Source organism: Pleurodeles waltl, chromosome 2_2, assembly GCF_031143425.1.
Source record: "Pleurodeles waltl isolate 20211129_DDA chromosome 2_2, aPleWal1.hap1.20221129, whole genome shotgun sequence".
Taxonomy (NCBI): domain Eukaryota; kingdom Metazoa; phylum Chordata; class Amphibia; order Caudata; family Salamandridae; genus Pleurodeles; species Pleurodeles waltl.
This window is the reverse complement of record NC_090439.1, coordinates 677084358-677106808: the sequence shown is the minus strand read 5'-3', so window position 1 is coordinate 677106808 and position 22451 is coordinate 677084358. Positions and strand designations below refer to the sequence as shown.

The 22451-nt window shown below is 44.9% G+C and overlaps 1 protein-coding gene across 1 annotated transcript in view; it reads right to left on the bottom strand.

The window, feature by feature from the left end:
* The window catches only part of RAB2A (RAB2A, member RAS oncogene family), a 266500-nt gene that overhangs the window by 112897 nt on the left and 131152 nt on the right, over positions 1–22451 (bottom strand). The window contains exon 4 of the mRNA XM_069220232.1: positions 12300–12382. Within this exon, the coding sequence (XP_069076333.1) occupies positions 12300–12382 (83 nt within the window). The remainder of the gene's footprint in view (positions 1–12299; positions 12383–22451) is intronic.

The following is a 22451-nucleotide window of genomic DNA, read 5'->3' as shown; positions in this document are numbered from 1 at the left end:
CTGCTTGTTTATATACCACATCGCAGTAGTGTTGTCCATCAAGACTTGAACTGACTGACTGCAAAGGGATGGGAGGAAGGCCTTGGGAGGCAGACGTATCGCCCGCAATTCTACCAGATTGATATGAAAAGTCTGTTCCACTGGAGACCAACGACCTTTGATCTCCAGGTCCACCAGATGAGCTCCCCACCCTAGAGTGGAAGCATCCATTATGACCGTGGCCACCGGAGGCGGCAGTGAAAACAGCCTTCCTTGAGAAAGGTTGCCGTCCACAGCCCACCATCGTAGATCTGCTGCAGTGTCTCTGGAGATCAATATCGACTCTTTGAGATCCCCTTTGTGTTTAAACCACTGCCTGCGGAGGCATCATTGGAGAGCCCTCATGTGCCAACATGCATGAGTGACCAACAGAATGCAAGAAGCGAACAGACCAAGCAGGCGTAGGACCTTGAGGACTGGAACAAGCGCTCCATTTTGAAACATTGTAACCAACGCCTGGTTGTTCCGAATCAGCTGAGGCGGAGGATAGGCTGGATTCAATGCTGTATCCAGTACTGCCCCTATGAACAGAAGGCGCTGAGAGGGAGAGAATTTGGTATTTTTATAAAAAAAACCAGAATGAACAACAACTGAGTTGTCATTTGCATGTAATGCAGCACAAGCTCCGGAGACTTTGCTTTGATCAACCAATCGTCCAGGTAAGGGAAAACCAATATTCCCTTCCTTCTGAGACTTACTGCAACCACCGCCATCACCTTCGTGAAGGTTCGAGGTGCTGAAGTAAGACCAAACGGAAGGACCGCAAACTGGTAGTGTTGCGACCACACCACAAACCGGAGATACTACCTGTGCGACTTGAGAATAGGGATATGAAAGTAAGCATCCTACAAGACGACAGACACCATCCAATCCTCTTTGTTCAACGCCAGAAGTACCTGCGCTAGAGTCAGCATCTTGAATTTCTCCTGTTTGAGGAACCAATAAAAAATCCTCTGGTCCAGGATTGTTCTCAATCAACCATCCTTCTTGGGAATCAGGAAATATCTTGAATAACAACCCTGACCCCTTTCCTGCTCTGGAACCAACTCCACAGCACCTTTTGATAACAGGATTAGAACCTCCTGCTGCAACAACAGGAGATGGTCTTTGGAACAAAATGAGGGACGGGAGGGCTGGGAGGGGGAACTCCTGAAAAGGAAGAGCATGTCATTGCCTTACAATATTTAGAACCCATGAGTCTGATGTGATTAACTCCCACTCGCAGAGAAAAAGACATAATCTTCCCCCTACAGGAGAAGTACAGCTGAAAATGGGCAGAAAACTAGGGCTGCTTCCCTTGTTGTTGTCCTCCAGAGGAAGAGGATGATGCAGGGTGCTGCTGAGTGGATGCTCTCGTCCGAACCCTTCCCCACCCTACAAAGGATCTATATGGGAGGCTGGTAGGCTGTTGGACTGTGGACTGGGGTCTCTCACGGTAAACGGCTTCACGCCCAAATCCCCTGAACCTTCAAAAGGACCTGAAAGGGGTAGTAGTGAAAGCCTGCAGACCCAAAGACTTTGCTGTGGCCCTACTGTCCTTAAAGCGCTATAAGGCAGAGTCAGCTTTAGCACTAACAAGCTTTTCCCCATCAAAAGGCAAGTCCAAGAGAGTAGACTGGACATCCGAAGAAAAGCCAGAGGACCTCAACTACGCATGCCTCCTGGTAGCGATAGAGGTACCCATCGCCCTGGCCACCGAATCTGTAGAATCCAGACCAGACTGGATAATCTGTTTAGCCGCCACCTGAGCATCTGACAGGAGTTCACCAAATTGTCCTTGCATCTCCTGCAGCAAGTCTGGAACCATGGCTTTAGCTGTGTCCATCAGGGCATTCACATATCTACCTAACACACAGGTAGCGTTTGCTGCTTTGAGGGCCATACTACAGGAAGAAAAAAGTCTTCTCCGCTGACTGCTCCATTTTTTGGGACTCCCTGCCCGAAGGAATCACAGGGAAGGAGCCTGGTGCAGAACATGTGGAACATGAGGCTTGAACTACTAGACTCTCTGGGGTGGGATGTTTCGACAAACATCCTGGATCTAAAGGAGCCACCCTATTCCTCCTTGCCACAGATCTGTTGACAGCTGGGGAAGACACAGGCTTCCTCCATACCTCTAAAATAGGCTCTGTAAGAGCAATGGTTCTGCTGAAGCCAAAGGAGGATGCAGGACTTCGGTTAGACTATTAGTTTTGACCTCCGCAGAAGGCAACGGAAGATCCAAGAAATTTGCCGCCTTCCTGACCATAGTATGGAAAGAGGTCGCTTCCTCTGTAAACTCTCCTGGAGAAGAAAGGTCCCACTCTTTGGAAGTGTCTAGCCCACTGGCTGAGTCAAGTCCTTGATATTGCCCCAAGGGCTCTGCAATCTCTTGTTCTTCCAGCAGTTGTCTTTGGTACTCCTGCTCCTCCAAAAGCCTTAAAGCTTCTCTGTGCGACCTTAGCCTGGCCTCTAACTTTGGCGTGGACATAGAATTAGCAGACGTCAATGACACCGGCTTTAGGACTGAAAGACGCGGACCAGGAGAAGAAGGCTTACTATGGTCCAATCTGGAGCCGTCCGGCGTCGGAGCAGATTCCATATCACCGTGGACACCTGAGGCTCCGTCATCGGCGTCTACTGATAAGGCGATGTCATAGGCGCCGAACCGGCACCCTCAGCCGGATAAAAGGGCATACACGGCGCTGCCTTGTAAGGAGCCGGGGAGCCCAATGTAAATGCCAAAGGACCTGTGGGGCCAGCCAGTGCACCAGCAGGAGCCACAGCATTAAACATACTAAACATGGCATTTAAAAATGCTGCCGGATCCGCTCCCGGAGCCGGAAAGGCAGGATACAGCTGGACTTCATGCAGCACTCGTGCCGGCTGAGCATCGGAATCCTGCGCCGCAGGTGAAAAGCGAGGACTCTCTTGAGGCGCGACCACCTTGAAGACCGACGGCGCCGGAGAAGCCTGAGGGCTTTGGAGTCACCGCAGGACTAACCTCCCACGTCACACGGCGGCGTCTAGGTGGAGACCTGAACAGCTCTGAGCCAAACGACACCGCTTCTTATGGTTTTTCGACAAAGTGTGAGAAGACGATCTATGATGGCTTCTATGTCCTTTCTTCACCTTAGCCAAAAAGAGTTTGGCTTCTCTCTCCTTCAGTGCCTTCGGATTCATGCTCTGGCAGGATACACACTCCTCGACATAATGCTCAGAACTTAAACACCAAAGGCAATCATGAGGGTCAGTAACCGACATGCGACCCCCGCACTCATGACAAGGCTTAAACCCCGACTTCCTAGGAGGAGACATTGTAACCAGAAACAAGATGGAACACCTTCAACAGTAGCAAGAGCTAGGAGAAAACTGTTAGTGTCGAAGGCACAGAAAAAAGGGAACTGAAACAGACGTCAGCATGCCGGCGAGGACCTCTTATTGTCACAGTGACGTCAGACGGAGTCGCGTGGAGCCGTGCAATTGTGACGGCCTCGTTGACGTGGAAAGCTGGGAAGAAGATTTTCTGTTGAATGCTGGCGCATTGGGAGAATTCATAAGGTGAGAAATCCACAGGTAGTTGTATCCATCAGAAATTACCCACCGGCGGTTGATGGAGTAGAGGCAGGGGAGCCTTGTGAAGATCGGTTAGCAAATGCTGCAGTTCATCTACAGCATGTGTTAAGAAGGTAAACGAAGATCAGCTTTGTCTGACTAGCTAGGAGAAATCGAGAAAGGTCACTATTTCAGTACTGCTTTTACGATTTAGGGTGCTCATCTTGACAAGTCTTGTGGATAATATTGTCCACTGGATACATTTCTCCACAGTCAATAAGCGGTGATCATCTTGTTGCCCCACTCCTGGATTATCTAGGATCAAGGCCATGCCTGTCTGTTTTCAGTCATATCTCATATGTACATTTAGAGTTATAAACTTCTTTTAATGTGTTAGTATGTCTGATTAATATTTCACCCAAATCATGTTACCCAGGTTGTTACTTGGTACAACTACAACTGTATCCTTAACATACACATTGTTATAAATTTAAACTGGACAGTTGATTCACCTTGTATCTTGCACCTAATGATGGGCATTTTTCTCACTGTCACATTCTTTGTCCATCTCCCCTTTTGTTAGAGATTCCTATCCGAGTGAAAGGCATATATTGTTCTGGCCTGTCAGCAGTTTTTTTAAACAATTGTGAAGTCCTTTACCTGAAGCATCTAATAACTTAGTTGCACTGTCCTTGTGCAGATTATTTGGACAATTTGATAAAACGTTTAAAAAAAAAAATAAAAAAAAAAATAAAAGCATTAGTAGAAATTAAGTCAGACCAGAGAACTCTCAAACTCTCCTATAATACAGATTGTGCAAAATATGTGAGCACCAAATAAGTGGATTATGGTTGAAGGGGTAGGCTGAAAGATAGCCTGATACAATCAAAAAGAACCTGCAGTAAGAATGAGTTCAAAGAATAGCCTTTCCCCCTTATGAAACACCATCTATGGTTCAAGAATGCACATACCACTATGTGTCATTGCTTCAAAAGCCTAATGAGCCAAAACTGATAAAAAAAAATGAAATGTCAAACTTGATTGGTGGTGGTGGTGGAAGAACAAGATAGTGGTCAGTGCAATGACATAAATGCCAGGATATGAAAACAGGGATTGCATCTAAGCTCTATAACTGGCAGTAGTAAACAACAACCAGACAAAGTATTTATTAAGGAGAACTTATTTGTAAAACAGGTTGCAGAAAGCTGCAGGTCCTGAAGTGAAGCTAATCATGCAGTATTTTGAAGGTTTTGTCTTTCCAGAAACCCTTTCATTTCACAAAACATGAAGTAGAAACCTGAGCTTTAAGATCCCTTATGGGGAGTGGAAAGGAAAGGCTCTCCACTTCGCTGACTTGTATGCAGTCATAAAATTATCAAATGTTGAATTGCTAATAGGATTTCAAAAATGTAGAGGATTTCACAATCCCATAGCTGAAAAAAATTAAGCATGTTAATCTATGAAAGATCCAATGATTGAAAATGAGCCTCTGACAACAAACTACTAGGAAAGAAGTCACTGAATCCATAAGGTTAATGAAGACACAGAAGTTCAACTCAAGCCAAAATGGGAGACTCATATCGAAAATGCACTCACATACCTTCATAAAATAGCTCTGATACATCTTATGAGCAGTGGCCAGAGGTACAAAGTAGAAAGGTGGCTGCTGCTGGATAATGATTCAACAACAAAAAGGAAAGACAGAGATGGAGATGCTGTGGTATTAAGAATGTCTCTATTAAGGATAAATATTAAAGAACAGAGTCTGCTCACTGGGGTGCACAAAACAAAGATATGGGTGTGCAAAGGAGGGCTAATGGTGTGCAGAGCAGCGCTATGTTTGCAAATCAGAGGTAGTGTGCTGTAGAGCAGGGTTAGGAGTATGAAGTGGAGGGCTAGTTGCATGCAATAAGGAAGTACAAGTTACTTACCTTGGCTAGTGCTCTTTGTGGCAGAGACTATTTAACTGCAGATTCCCCACCTTTTCAGTACACCCTCAGGCATTAGACTTGATGCATACCTTCTTCAGTAGTAAGAGAGCTGGCAGCTCCACGTTGATGCCATTGCGCGGTGGATGTGACATCCGCGGGATTGTTTGGGGGCCACCAAAGTACGCTGACATCAGTTGTGGCCTTGATACTTGAATTGAGATACTGTTATGTAAAGAGACCAGTTCACAGAATGGGGCAGTGGGATGGTTGGTAAGGAACCTGTGGTTTGACAGAGCCCCTACCAGAAAAAGGGTAAGCAACTTGTCCTTCTGATAGACTACAAGCCGCAGATTCATCTTCTTTTGTATAGATCCTCAATCAATACCTCCTATAAGGTGGTCTCTGAAGTGACTTAAACCAAAAAGTCCCGAAGGACCGAGTGGGCAAACTGCCTTTCCTGGCAAACCGGATTGTCTAGGCAATAGTGCCTTGTGAATGTATATACAAATGCCATGTAGCAGCCGAAAAATCTGGGGGCACTAGGATGACTTGGGTCTGGTCCGTACTGATCTTCACAACTTAAAGGAGGAGAGCTATGGCCCAACCCTGGCCTGCTTTTTGCAGTAGCACATGGCAGTGGTGTTGTCTGTGAGCACATGCACTAGCTTCCCTTTGATGGAGGACAGGGAGGCATTTTACGCTAAGCGGATGGCTCTTACCTCCAGAAGGCTGATATGTAGCTAAATGCCATCTGAGAGCGGGTGCCACTGATCCCCAAATCCCGTAGATAACCTTCCCAAACCAGAGGCAATGAATAAGTCATCACTGTAAGCTCTAGGTGTGGTAAGGGGAAGGGTTTGCCACCGACCCAATCATAATCCTGCAGCCACAGAATGTTTGTAGTTTACACCAAAATGTGGACCAGGTCACAAAAGTTCCATCCTTATGCTGTGCCCAATGGGACTTCAAATCCCTATGCAGAGGCCACATTATCCATCTGGCGTGTTAGACTAGCAGGGTGGAGGAGGACATCAGTCCCAGTAGCTTTAGATTTATTGTCACTGAGATCCAGGACAGATGGTGAAACATTGGGATCATAGCCAAAATGTCCGGGGTTCTGGGCACAAAACTGCTCTATATCCAGAATGGCACCGATAAAGGGGAGTGACTGCGAAGGAGTCAGATGTGACTTCAGCACATTGACAGTAAACCCAAGGATGGCAGGATGTTTGCCATGGTCTGAAGATGGTTGGCAGCTGCCTGTGGCAAGCTTGCCTTCAACAACCAGCTGTTGAGGTAGGGGAACACTGTGTCCCCCTGACCTCTGATGTGCTGATCCCAACACTGTAAATTTTGTGAACACCTGAAGGATGCTGGTAAGGTCAAAAGGGAGCCCAGCGAACTGAAGATGCTCATGAACTACTGAGAACCATAGGTAACCATGTGGTCCTGCAGGCCCAGCACAACTATCCAGTCTCAAGAGAAAACAAGGCATATGCCAAGGTGAATATCTTGAACCTGTCTTTCCACAGAAAAGCACTGAGAGGGCAAGGGGCCATAAATAGAACAGAGGACATTGTTCATTTTCAGCACAAGGAACTAGCCAGAATAACAACGAAGACCGACTTCTGGCACAAGTACCCTCTATGGCTCCTTTGGCAAAGAGAACCAGCACTTCCAGCTGCAGGAGCGACAGGTGGTCCTTCGTCAGCCAATCTGGGGATGGTGTAGAGTGCAGAAAGGAATCTCAAGAAATGGTAAAGCGTAACCCTGCAGAACAATTAGCAGGAGCCGCTAGCCTGAAGTTATCACCTGTTACACTGGCAACATTTTATGGATACGGCTTCAGAAAAAGGTGGCTGTGCGGTCCATTATGGGCATGCTAAAGAGGCTTGACGGGTGGTGTAGTAGATGGTGTGGGGGGGAGGGGCCAGCAGAAGACTGAGCTGCCCGCTGACCCTGTTGTCCTCTGCTGTGGGGACTCTGGCTGCAGGCACAGAAAGGCTGGTCTGATATTTGCACATGCAATTATGGGAAGTCCCTACCATAACCATGGAGGGGTAAGAACTGCTGGTGAGGCGGGCACAGAGCAGCAGAAAGATTCAGAGAGCATGCTGTGGCCCTGCCTTCTTTGAAGCTCTCCAAAGCCGAGTCTGCTTTATAGTAAAAAAGTGGGGAGCCATCAAATGTCAATAAGACTGTCCTGAACAACTCCGGAGATGCCAGTGGACAACATCCAGGTGTGCCTTCAAATGACCACACTGGTGCCAATAGCCCTGCTGAAGGAATCAATGGTGTCAGGTACCCACAAAGGGTCAACTTAGCTGCATCACAACCATGGCCTGAGGAAGTATGGCCAGAACGTCTTCCAGCACTATGAGCAATACTTGGGCCAGGGAGTCCCACAAGGCTTGACAGTAGCACCATAAGAGATAGCTGCCTTTTATACTGAGCAAACTGCTAAACTTATAGAGGGAAAATCCCCATAGCAAAAGTTTCTATCCTCTTCAATTCCCTGTCAGGGAGAGTAGTGGGAAACTAGTTTGGGGTTTCCCCTGCTGGCCCTAACCTGCACAAGAAGACATGTTGAGGGAGTGACCTCAGGAACAGGACTGGGAATGACTTCTAGTCTTCAACCAATACTAGTGGCAGGTCTTGAAGTGCTCCGGCGCAAAAAGCTTTGCTTCCCAGGCTTGAATGGCCTTGGGTGCATCAAGACACAATTACTGCAGGTCCTGGAATTGTCGTTCAACCCCAGGCACAACAGGCAAACCACATATAGTTTAGTAACAGACAAACATTTGTTTGCAACATTGTTTACAGGGCATTAAGCCTTGTAGAATGGGAGGTGGAATATTTCTCTTGCACACTGTTTTTTAGCTGACATTTTTCAAAGAATTGTCTCAATGGCACAAGAAGTAGCTCCGGATCTGCATATGTTGGCGTGGAAAGAAAGGAACTGATGTCGTCCGCGAGCATGGGAGGTCCCTACATAGGCCCGCACATGTCACATCCGGAGTGGAATACAGTTGATAAGGAGCTGCTGGTGCCATCTGCTGGTGTGCAGGGATACTGCTTTAGATTTTCCAGAACCAGTCTGCCGCCTGGAATAGTATTCAAAGGTGAGGTATCTGCGGATAGACACTTCACGTTAGAATGAATGAGATAGAGTAGAGTGATGGTGCAGGTTGCAGCCAAAATATGACTGAGGTATCAGGGTTCATTTTTACCACTGTAATATTGTGGGCTCCTTGATGTTCCTGTGGACTGTAGTACATGCAGGCCCAAAATTCCAGTGGGCTACCAGGATAAACCATCTTAACTTTCAACATTTTAACACTGTTCTGGGGCAAGAGTTAAAGCACCTCTTGGATGAAGACAGATAAATAATTTTGCAAAACTAAATCACAACTGCAGCAACCTCTATATGTGAGGGGTTGAGACCTTCCAATGTGTATTCCACATCTAGCATCTTCTCAGGACCATTGCTTGCAAAAAGACCTATTGTCACATCTATCTGTGTGTAGCAAATAAACAATATTAAAAGGAGGGAATGTATTAATGTCTGTTAAGATATCAGTAGCTTTCCACAGAGGTATATATGCAAACTAGTTGAATTTTAATTTTAATTTGGTCCTCCTATCTGTGCAAGAGTTCTTAGACCTCTGCTTTAGTGTTGAAGTTGACATTGCAAGGTGGAACAGGAAAAGGACTCGGGCTCAATATCGACTCTTGTTTGAAGAATCAACCTCACTATGGAAGTGAAAATAGGAACCGTCCGAGCCTCATGGGTAAACCCAGATACCAATCATACCACATGTTTAACGCGAATGCTAGGGATATGTTTTAGTGGAACAGCTTGTGAAGAAAGTTTAGGGTCCGTGCTGAATCTCCATTTTAGAATGCACATTTCAGTTTGACTTTTTTTTTATGACTTTCTATATGTTTTTACACTTACACGATCATGTACTATAAATACACTGAACATGCAGCTTATTCCTGGCAAGCGTTGCTGTCATGCAATCCGTACACTCTGTCCAAGGCTAACACAGAACACAATACCATTGTATTCCGAATGTCTGTTGGATACAACTCTATTCAGGACAGTACGATATGAACAGGGTTTTAATTATACAAACTGCCTCTGTGCTGCATTTGGCAGAGGAGCATTTCTATTGGGATTATCCTGGAATGCGGTCCACTGTTAATGAGATGCATCCCCTGCTGACTCTGATCTCCATCCTGCAAAGTACCATAGCCTGTTCTACATCCGACTGGCTCCTGGCATATCATACCCATGTATGAGGGTGGGATGGGATTTAGGCTACCTCAGTCTGACAGAGGGTATTCCCACTACGCTTTTGATAGTGTAGCTAGCTATAGGTAGGAGTATAATCATATAGTAACATTACCATGGCTGAACTGTATCTTTTCTACTGTTCTTATAATGATGGTTACAATGCTTTGTTTCATCTACCTAATAATCGCAGCTCATGCTTTCTTTACAAGAATACCATAGTTTTAATAAATGTCTGAAAAGCCATTTCCCGTATATTTTTTGTATCTACCTTGGACAAGCTAAGCAACAATGAAAGGGTAGATCTATTTTAACAACTTGCTTGGGAGCCAGAGTGGTCATGTTCAAGGATGCTGATATTGTCTGGTAGCCTGGTAAGGTTACGAGGTCAGATGGGGCACTATGATGTAGCTAGGAATTGTGTCAGCATGTAATGATGTTTTATGTGGAATAGGTCCCTATATTCTGAAGTCCGTACTGACCAAATGGGCAGTCCTGCTTGATTTGTAGAAACCGTTTAACAGGCTCCACTTTAAGCCCAAGAGGTAGTGTAAGAGTGCATGGTAAGCCTAAGGGTTTGCTTAGCCTTTTATAACTTACGTTTGTTTCCCAACTCAATGGTACCCCTTTTATTGACCCTGGGACAAAGAAGAACTGAGTGGATCTGTTGGGATTCGAATCTCTGACCACGGGGTCAAACACAGATCCCTACAGTGGGTGCGTTACTCCATCTGACCCAACTCAAAGATCTCAACAACAACCGATATCAAAAAGGCAATGTGCAACTGCTGTGCACAAAGAGGAGTTAAACCTCCAGCTAAGGCACACTGCTGTCATTCTACTTAACTCTGTCTGAGGAGGCTAATATGCAAGCTAGGCTACAGTTGAGAAGAGGTGTCCTACAATATTAGCTACAGAGTTATAAGCCAGCACTCTGACCTGTAGACATAACATGCAGATGCTAAAATACGATGTTACATCCAAAGTAGCGTACACATATCCCCCAAACAAAAGGGACTCAATACCATTCTGCTCATTGGAAAAATAACGGCCTACAGCACAATTCCACTATGTGTGTGTTTTGGAAAAAGGGGGTAAAGATGGGAAGGACAGAGTCATATGGGATGAACACATACACCATTTTGCTTTACTATACTTAAACTTTGGCGTATTAACAGCCAAAACACAGAATATCTGCGTGTTATTGTCAACGAAGCTAAGAAAGAAGTCAAAACCAGGAAAAACTTGAAAGAGAAGGATAAATAGCCCCTGAACACACCTCTGAGAAAAGAGATCGAAGTGAGAAGGCCATTCGATGTGAGACTAGCCCTCCAATGCAGAAACCAGACTGCATTTAGTAACAAGAGGACAGTGCAACACAACCAACAATATCAAGCTTCAACCCATAATTAACAGCTGGCCTACAGACTGCAGATGTTCCAAGCACCCTGGGTGCCGCAAGCTCCTAGAGTAGATGGTGGGTAGAAACAAAGTAGCAGGCATTTGTGCTACTGCCGAGAAAGGTAAAAGAAGGAAAATAGTGCTGCAGTAAACGAATTCGGCCTTTAACTGCTAAGGCTATGTTTGTTTCTAGGACAATTCGAAAAAACAGGAAAGTGGGACTGCTCTAGTCCTATTAAAATGTCATGCAAATTTACTCAGCATGGGACGGATCAGTGGCTTATGGAAAGCGCAGCTCTCAATGATCACTTGGCACGTGCTGGGCAGTTTCCCGTACTGTCACTAGGTGGCAGAACTGTCCCAAGAATATGAAATGGAAGCGAGAATGACATGAATACATCATTAAAACACTGGGGTGACTGGACGTGCCGGATTTCCCCGGAGAGAACCGGTTTTCAGAGAGGACTGTCCCGGTGTCCCGACACTTTTGTTAATTTTAACTAAATGTCGGGGTTTTTGGGACAAAGGTCGGGGCAACCTGCTGATCAGAAGTGAACTTAATGCTCTCCTTTCATGTGCACCTTTAAAGTCTTAATTGTAGTCATTTATTGGTTTCTGCCCGATATAACAAGTGAGACTAAAGGCTGTCCCGGTATTTGCTTCTAAAAAATCTGGTCACCCTAAGAAAACACCATCCAACGAAAGGAGCTTCAACCTTTCTAATGTCAACGCCAGATAGAACTTGTAAACGAGCGTTTCTAGAATCAGAATCTGTCCCATAATTATGTAACACATTTGAAAATAGTTCATGGACTGAATAAAGTGCAGAGTCTACTTTAGAGATACAGGCACCAACAAGTGTTACATCGGTAATTCGTTAAAAAGGTGTATTAAATGTGCGTACTGCGTTTTAATAAAGACGTAAAGCTGGCAGTGTTTGTGTGATGTAGATGCCGTGTTCTCCGAAGGTAAAAGATGAGGCTGTTCCGCACCAGGTCTCCCTAATTACATGAGGGTAGGTAAGTAGATGTTTTATTTAAATTAAAAAAAAAATAATAATAAAAAAAAAAAAAGGCTGAGGTGTCTGAAGTACTCACCTTGTAATGTCATACACTAGTAACGCACCAGCTGCCCCTCTGTAGTACGACCTTGTGATGGAACGAAAAGATTCCTGCCCGGCCTAGACAAACAAGAAAGAAGGTGTTTTACGCACACGTACAGGTTTCAATGCAGAAAAACACAATAAGCACGTGATTTTTCAACTTGCCTTTACAGAGTGGACAAAACGGTTAGAAGCAAGAAGACAACGAAATCGTGCTGTCGTCGGGAAGGAGTGTAGCAGCCCCAAAAAGCTTCAGACACGAGTCCTTCAAACCCTTTTGGCACTGCCCGACAACCCAATTCACTGAAGGCCTTCGCAATACATGAATCGCTATTGGAGAACAAGGGGACTCCTAGCAACTAAGTACCGGAGACAAATGAGAAAGGAAGCAAATAAGCCGGCCCTGCACATTTGAATTCAATAAACTGCTCCCGGGGACAGCTGTGGACACCAGAATAAAAAAAGCCCATTGTAAATAAAATGACGAGTGACATCTTTACGCCCACCATCTGCTGGTGTAAAAGTTGTCGCAGAGCCAGGGACGCAGATTTTATCAGTCACATCACTTCTGTAGCCTTCTTTCTAATGTCTTACGAGGGGACTCGTTCTGTGATTTTAACACAAAAAACAAGCATTTGCACGTGCAAGAGGTCTCGCATTTACTTGATTTCGACTACCATTGTAAATTCATAACTGGACTTTTCTTGCCACATAAACTAGTCAACCCTGCCTCATAATTTAGACTTTTCTTGCCATATAAATCCAGTGGCCCAGCATTTAACTAAAGCACTTCCATTTATCTTCTTCCTTTTTCTTAAAACATATAACATGATCATATAAAGCTTTATTAGAAATAAACTTTTGTCTCTAGAGTGTAATGCTCAGATTGGAGGGTGAAAGGAAAGAGGGAGTCAGGAGTAAAGAGGGAGAGGACAAGTGGCGTAGTAACAGTGTCATGGGTCCTGGTGTAAGAAAGGAAAATGGTTGACTGGAATTTCAGTAGGAAAATAGAGCAGTCATTTGAGTTGAGTGAGGTCTGTAAGTCTCTGAACCCCGGTGCCACTACACCTGTTGCTCCATTGATAACTAGGGCTCAGGACAGAAAGCGGATGGGGCAGAAAAAGAGAAGCGAAAGAAATACAACAGACAAAAAGAAGAAAGAAGGTGTCACAAAGAAATAAAAGAAAGCAGGGAAAGAACGAGCAAGAAAATGAAAACACAACTAAGAGAAGAAATAGAGCAAAAGTGGGAGACAACAAAAAAAAAGGAAGGAAGCTAGAGAATGAAAGATAGAGGAAAAAATTATGAGAAAAGTGTGGAAAGAAAGAGAAGATCGAACATTAGAGAAAAAAAGAGAGATGGTGAGAGAGACCAGCAGCGAAAGAACCAGGGCATGTATGTACTCACATTTCCCACAGAAACACAAAGGGAAAACCACTTTGATACTTCGGTCCCGGGATGTAACTTGTGGCTTCCACATAGAGACGGGATAAAGAGAGATTTATAGTAAAACGGGAATTGACAGATAAAGATAAGAAAAACACCAGAGAAAGGAAGGAAGACAGATAAAAAGAAGTGAAAGGACTTATACAGAGGAAAGAGCAAATAAAGATAAAGAATGAAGGAAAGAGAAAAAAATAGTGAAAGAATGAACACCTGATGAAGAAAAGAGAGGAACGAAACAAGGAAGTAAATAATCAGGTTTTGCAAGCTTGAAAGAGGGGGTAGGAAGAGGGAATTATTTAAAAAAAAAAGGGAGAGTAGCAGGAATAAACAGTTGAAAGAAAGAGCAAAACTTAACATGTGGATTTTAGGAGCTGGAAAGAAAAGTGGGGAGAAAGAAAACATTGGGAGTAAACAGATTAAAGGGAAGAACAGTAAGATAGGAGAAACAGACCCTTCCAAATAAAGATGGCAGCTAAGAATAGATTTAATTGCCCCCCCCCCCCCCACATACTCAAACGTAAGTCAGAGTGTGGAAGAGTAGGGGGCACTGCAGAACATCAAGAGGTGCATTAGGAGAGTCGTATGTGAACCCCAATACAGCAATATTGGGGTGCTTCAGAACAGGATTGGGGTTATAGACAGAGCTGTTTCACGACCCAGTGGTGGAATAACAGAAAGGCAGCAGGTGTGGAATGAGAAACGGAGCGTTGTGTAATTCCAAGTATTGGAATAAGAGGGCGCTGCAGGTTAGCGATGAGGTGCACTAAAAGTTGTATGTGGGCTGCAGTAATTGAATAGTAACGGGCACACAAGGTCAGAAGTGAGGTATGTTATTGGAGCTATGTGTAGAACCTAGTATTGGTGTGCCAGTGTTACAGAGTGTTAGCCTGGAGGTGCCCTGGTGAAGCTGCAAGTGGGGCCAAGCATGGGAGTGGTTTTGCCTCTGAACCACAGAAGCGACGAGGGGAGTGTGTGTGAGCCTTATTACTGAGAAGAAATGTGCACTGAATGTTAGAATTGATGGATTCTGGCAGAACTGTGGTGGCTCCCAACAACAGTGGTGTTGGATGTTAAGACTTGAGGTGCACTGGCTGAGCTGTGTTTTGCTCTTTTGGGTCCAGTATTGGCTTGGCAGTGGGACTGAATATTAGAATTGAGCTGCTTTAATGGAACTCTATGTGAGAGAGGTCCCAGTATAGGAAAGGAGGTTGCCTCACCGGGATAGAACTCGGGTGCACTGATGGAGCCGCGCCAGAGGTCCCAGGACTGAAACAGCAGAGTGTACTGACTGTAAGAACTGAGGTGCTGTGTCAGCTAGTGTGTGTGTGTGTGTGTGTGTGTGTGTGTGTGTGTGTGTGTGGGGGGGGTTCTGGCACAGATGAGGGGCTTGGAGTGTGTGAACTGAGGTGCACTGATGGAGCTGCACCCGAGGTCCCAGGACTGGAACAGCAGTGTGTACTGACTGAGAACTGAGGTGCTCTGGCTGACAGCCTGTTTGGAGTTCTGGCACAGGCACACCTGAGGGGCTTGTAGTGTGTGAACTGAGGTGCACTGATGGAGCTGCAAGTGTGATCCTAGTATGGAGCAGAAGTAGGCACTGTCTCCAAGGATTGCAGAGCCTTGGTATAGCTGGGTGCATTGCCTAAAAGCAATTACTAGCGATTGCCTGCCTGTGGTCCCCAGGGCAGAGACACTTGGTAAAGAAAATCCAAGCCAAGGAAGGGTAGGAGCCATGCAGCTGAGATAGTGTGCAGTGAGCCCACAAGATCAAATGTGACCAAGATAACAGCCCGATTTATAGCCTTGTTTACATATCAGCTCGGAGCAAGAATGCTCTGAAAATGAAAAGGGAATCTTCCCTAGCCAGGAGCAGGAAACAAAGTTAAAAAAGTCTCCTACAGACCAGAAAACAGGACAAAGCGAAAGTATATAGTAGTTGGTCCCTGCTCCCAAATAGAAGGAGGGACAAAGAGGCGTGACTGACCACTAGCAAGCAAGGATTATTAAATGACACTGAAACTAACAAATAAAATATCTGGAAGCCCACAGAAGAAGTATACTTAAAAGTATACAAGAGGTCGTATGCTTACGCTCAACCTAAGAAGGCGTTCCAATTTATATTCAGTGTCATACAGCAGGAGGCATGCCTGGCCAAACTGGTTTCCCTTTCGAACGATTATTATGGTCAGAAAGCACCAAAACATCTAACAACTAACTCACCTTTACATTCATAGTGAAATAGAGGGAAACATGTCCTTCATCTATGAAGCAGGATCTCTCTTCTTGGTTATTTAGTTTGTAGATCTGGCTGTTTTATTCAGCTGTGGGTGGATGTGATAGCAATTCTCTAAAACAGAATTACCTGCACTGGTTTGCGACTTTTTGCAGGTCGAATTGCACCTTCCACTACACAAGAGTAGTCTAAGGAGATTTCAGTTCTGATAAACTGATAAAATCTTACTTTTTTAAAAATTTGGATTAAACGCCCTTGTGCAGATTTCAATTAGACCTGAAATCATACATAAGTAACCATATGATGAATCCAAATTAATACTTTTGTTCCTGTATTTACTCCTCTGTTGCCAGCAGCGAGACACTGCAAAAGAGTGGGCTCTAGACATACTTCTGCAGGCACTAGACTTATGATTCACATGCCGTGTCAAAGGCCTTTCTCACTCTGAGCACGGTGATGGTTCCAGCAGTTGAAAACTATGCTCCAATGTTGGTTTAAAGAGAGTGCTCCACTTCACTCTCTAGGGTGGGAGGGGTTATGAACACAGAGGGTAGGAGCAGTGTAGTGCACACTGAAGCAGGGGACAATAATGGTGGGGAAGGAGTGTTAGTGACCAGAGTAACTTATCTTAGTTAAGGGTTAGAATATGAGATTTTCCTCCAATCACACCAATTTCAACAACTTATGTGTGCCTATGTGTAATGATGTGACATGTTTAGGCAAGTGGCTGGTGGGAGGATGATGGGTCGTGGTAGGAGACTGGAATGTTACAGGTAAAGGAGGAGGATGGCAAGACTTATTTATTTGAATTTTTATACAACATGGACATTACCCAAAAGTATCAGAGCACATTACAGTAGACATATATGTTGGTACATAGTTTGTTACAGAGGAATCAAGAATGACCAAATAGTTACATAAGCTATAGAATTACAAAATGGTAATTCATAACAGAAAAAGGAAACAAATTATATAGTAGGTATATGCAGCAGTGACGCATTTGTGGACACCTTATGAAGTGGTGACAGTGTATATATGTGCCAAGAGAGGGGAGAACATGTTCTTAATGGACTGAAATTTGCTGCAATGTTTTAGATTATTGAAGGAGGAGGGTTTTCAGTTCCTTTTAAAGGTCATCAGTGAGGTGGTAGTGGGAAGATCTGTAAGTAGTGAATTCCAAGTTCTGGTTGCGCTATCCAACAAGGATTGTGGCAAGAGTCGTTCTTTTTTTAAAAGTCAGATGTTCAAGAAGAAATGATACTTCAGCTTTCCGTGATGGCCAAGAAACACCTGAAAGCTTGAGTTTGTCTGCCAGGTAACAGGGAAAGGATGTGTGTTGGGCCTTATGGGTGATGCAATCAGTGTTGACTGAAGCTCTGGCTTTAATGGGCAACCTGTGGAGAGAGACCAGTATAGGCGTGATGTGGTAATTCCTTTTGGTCATGTAGATGAGACATGCTGCCAAATGTAGAATCAATTTAGTGTGTGTGGGGAAGGGGGTTTAGGAGTGAGATGGGGTTAGGGAAAAGCAGTCAAGAGAGTTACAATAGTTGATTCAGAAGAACACTATTGTATGTAGAAGCGATTTCAGATTTTGCTGTAGTATGTAGTGGCATATTCCTCTGAGAAGACGCAGTTGACAGCGCATGTTTCTAGCCCTGGTGCTGATTTGAGGCTGCAAGTTGAGTTTCTTATCCATCAACAATGGTGGGTTTACTGTTGAGGGTGTGGAGTGTGTGTCAAAGATTGTAAAGCTGATTCTGTGCTGTTTAATGCTTGAAACTGAATTGGTATTGGTCTAAGAGGTTGTTATCTATGATATGTTGGATGAGCTGCCCTGCTACACACCTTGCAATGATTTGTTCAAGGTAAGGCAGGTTGGAGATCAGCCCATAGTTGTAAAGATCATTAGTATCTGCGAAGGGTTTTTTGAGGAGAAGGTGGACGTGTCCAGTTTTGAGGCAATCAGGATATGTTCCCTGACTGAGGGAGAGATTGACCAATATTGTAGAGTAGGGGAGCATATGACTACCCGGGATGGGTTCCACAAAGTGGCCTGGTTTTCATGATGATTTTTTGTAAGTCTTCCTCTGTTAAATATTTGTCAAATGTCTTTGGATTTGCATGTCAGGGGAGGCAGAGGGTGGATGTCTTGAGGTAGACACAATTTTACTTTGGGGTTGAAGAAATGTAGAAACTCTTCAGCTTTTGTTAGTGGGTCATCAAGTCCAAAAGAGATCTAAAGTGATGGGATTTCTCACAAAATACATGACTTTTGAACAGAGACCTAGATTTTCAGACACAATTCAGGTTAGTGGTGAAGGGCAGCTGTCTTAATTTCTTCTCTAGAATTCTTAAGGCTTTCTTGTCCTGATACAGGACCTTGGCGAACCATAGGGATGATGGTTTAGGAGGTTTCTTTTTGTTACGAAGTGCAGCAACATTATCAAGCAGATAAGAGAAACATCAGAACCTGTGGGAACTCAAGTCATTGACATCTGTGATGGGGCCGATGGAGGGAAGTACTTTCTTGGCAATGTTGCTTAGTACAATGATATCCAAGTTCCTGGTATCTCTAAACCAGGTAATAGCTCTTTTTGGTTGGCCCACTGGCACAGCATGAGAGAATCAAAGGTGAATGGAATAACAAAAAGATTGGACCAGTTTACTGTTATGATTTCATCCACTAGGAGTAGGTCTTCCTTGGAGATAACTAAGATATGTAAGGAAACTATTTTATGTGTTGGTCTTAGGTTATGTGAGATCAGATCTCTGTCAGAGAGAATAGAGGCTAAGCAGATCACTGCAAAGTCTTCTGTGGTGCCCGGGTGAAGATTAAAGTCTCCCAGAAAGATCACTGTGTGTTTGGCCATTAACAACATCTATGCATTCCTCAACAAAGGCTGCATTATCACTTGGTAGATTGCGTTTATGTGAAAGGGGGATTGTGCAGTACGTGAAAATCCAGAGTGAGGCATTCCACTGGAATGTGGAAGGGCCGCTGGGTATCTCCATGCTGTGCTGTGAGTCTCTGAAGATGGTTGGAATACCATCCCTATCTCAGCCGATTCAGTATTCTCTCACAATGGAGCAATTTTAAGAAAGAAGAAAATCAGAAGTGTTATGTGATGCGTCCTGAGCCAGGTCTCTGTAAGAAATAAGAGATCGAGGTTGCAGTGTGTAATGGGTGTTTGAAATTTCCAGTTTGAGCTTCATTTCAAATCAACAGTTGTGGAGCACGCAGTGTAAAGCTGAGGTAACTGATTTGGTGTGAGGAGTGTCAGTTTTTTTTGTATGATAAGAATAAAGTTCTACTTAGCAGGGGATTACTTTGGGTGGATTTAGCGCTCTGGACAAACCAAGGAAATAGTCGCAATTCTGTGTTGGATGAAGCTAGTGGTTGTGAGAACAAAGGAGACTGAGGTGAAACTGTGCTGTAACTTGCAAGTAAGTCGACAATGTCAGCTTGGTAGACCGTGGGTGTGAATCTTTTGGGGCAAGATAGCCAACTACTGCTCGGTCCTCAACACCAGGGAAAGTGAGGCTTCTGGGAGAGTGGAGTGTCTAAGAAAGAGGACAGTCTAAAGCTTAGATAGGATACAGTGTCATCTAGCTGGGAGAAATTTGAATTGAGGAAATCTAGATTGAGTTCCAGGAGCACATTTTCAATAACATTTTATAGATTTTTTTTTATACATGAATAAAACAGTCCAGAGAAATCAACGCAATACTGATCTTTACCTTTCCCAGACACCACAGTAAATACAACAGAAGTAATGTAAAGCCTCTCCAAAGATCACATCTCAGGTGCCCTCCTCCCCACAGATCCTGTTTTTCCCCAGGCCCCCTACATCACCCGGGCAGCTTATGTGTTGGACCCCCCTTTTGAAGGGTTTCGGCCACGCTCCACCGGTGAGGCAAGGCAGAATTTGGAGGAAATATATTTTCCCCATAGCAGGCCCAGTCTCTTCATATTCTCATTTGTTTGGATAGCTCCTGACTACACAGACCTTTTGCTGTAGGTCCACACAATTGTCTAGTCCAACCTACCATTCCGTTAGAGATGGGGTTTTCGTGGCCTTCCAGTGTCTGGCTATGATGCATTTCCTACCATGAGTCCAGGCTATAGTAGGGTTCTTTTGTATAGATTGCCCTCTAGGGAGTCTGAGATTTGTGATATGTGGGAGAGTGAGTTTACGGTCGTGTGTGGGGTCCATCCCAGGAGTGTTCTGAGCCAAGCTGTGACCACCTGCTAGTATGGGGTCAGGACTGGGCAGCTCCAGGTCATGTGTAGGAGATCCCTGTGCTACATGGAACAGTGTAGGCAGAGTGGAGAGGTGACTGCTCCCATTCGCCACAACCTGATGGGAGTGAGATAGTCCCTGTGGAGATATTTGAACTGTATAAGTCTATATTGTGCTGTAATCGCAGAGTATCTAGGAGAGCTCAGGGATTCCCACCAGTCGTCATCTAGCTGACCCCGGTCACATGTGCATCTCTGTGGACCAGTGTTTTATACATAAATGACAGTCTGTGTCTTAGGGGTGAGGTTAGCAACAACTGGGCTTCCAAGGCGCTGCATTCTGACAGCTCCTTCAAGTTGGAGACATGAGATGTTATGCGTGTTGGATCTGCAGAAAGCGGTAGAACTAGGTATTTTACCACCCATATTCCTCTTGTAAGTTGGCAAAGGATCAGGTGATTGTCTCCTTCACTATGTCTCTCAGTGAGGATGTGCGAATAAGGTCCCACTTGCCAAAACACTCCAACACAGTCACCAGTGGGAGCCAACGCCCAGGCCCCAAGCTGTGTTTCCTTAGCGATGTGTGTAGCCCAGTCTAGTGCCAAAAGAGTATCATGCCACACCTAGCACACCACCTTTGTCGATGGAGGGAGTGTAGAACGGAGTGGTCCTACATACAGGCTGTGGGTAATCAGGTTTGTCCCCATCGACCAAAGGTCTGAGGTTATGCAGGTGAGGTTGCTCCCCCCAAACCACTTCTCTGTAATAAGAGAGGGTATCAGGCATAGCAACGTTACCTCAGAGGTGCTCTTAAAGCATTAGACTAGCGATAACCTAGGCTGCTGTCGGTTCCAGAGGAATTGTTGCAGGGCCACACTGACGCAAGTAAATAAGAACCTAAGTATAGGATAAAGTAAGTTTTGTAGTCGATAAAGACTGCAGATCTACTCATTTAGGAAAAGGGAAGCATAGACCAGAAATCAAGGTCTTTGTATAATTTAGTGATGTGGAGTTGTAGGTTTTCCTCCCAGGCTCTTTGGCTGCCCCTTGTAATGTAGACCATAAAGTACAGGAAACCTGTAGCACTTATCCTAAGGTCATTTGCCAACAGTACAGTTGAGTCTTCGTTTCTAGCAGGCATAATGCGGATCTGGATAGGTTGATGTGTACCGAGAGATCCACAGAATTTGGAGGGGCTGACCTTTGTGGGTTCGCGTGGAAAATGACTATGTAATCAGCGTATAGTGCAATCTCCTCCGATACGCCAGGGCACCACTAGAAATCCTGAACTAATGGGTCTATTGAAACCCATTCTGCCAAGGGCTGAATAGCAAGAGCTAGGGTAACAGGGGGCATCCCTGTTGCATGTCCTGCCATATTGGGAATTAATTTATGCAACAACGATCCTTTGACGCAGGCCATAAGGCCATAATAGAGTAGCTTGAAAAAGCCTATGTAGCAGAAGCCAAAATTCATTTTTGTAAGGAGTTCAAAGAGGTACGTCCAGTCCACTGAGATGAATGCCTTGTGAAAGTCAACTAGAAGCAACACCTTTTCTCTGGGTATTCAGAGTGTGAGGACCAGGGTATTCTATACACTGCGAAAGTTGTGCCTTGAAGCTGTGCCTGCCATAAATCAGGATTTGTCTGGTTGGACCAGCGTATCCCACAACCGTTAAACGGTTGGCCAAGGCTTTTGATCATATTGTTACTTCTATATTAAGAAGGGAAATGGTGCAGTAAGAAGAACAACGAGTTGTGGGTTGAATGGGTTTAGGGATGACAACTATGTCTGCTAATCTGAGGTTTAGTGAAAGTTTTTTCAGTGAATTTTTAAAGTTTTTAAAACTCCATTTCCCAACTATAATGTCCTTGTAAGCTTTGATTTTATTTTTTGTGGAGGGGCCATTGTCTGCCACTGCCCTTTCTGCCTGCCTTGAGCTGTTAACTTGCTTCTGCGTCCACCTCCTCCCTACCCTCTGTTGTCCGAGTTCATGTACAAGCCTCCTACCTCCAGCCCTACATGGTCCAATGTGCTGCCACTGCCCCCTCCCCTCCGGCCCTTCATGGGCTGTTATGCTGCCACTTTTCCTCCTGTCTGGCCAGCTTGCTGCCCTTGCCTCTTTCCCCTCTGCTCTCGGTTGTCCATGGCCCTGTCCCCTTCCTATTGCTTTCCAAGGTCTGTTGCGCTGCACTGCCATCCAGCTTGCCCTGTGTGGGGTGTGT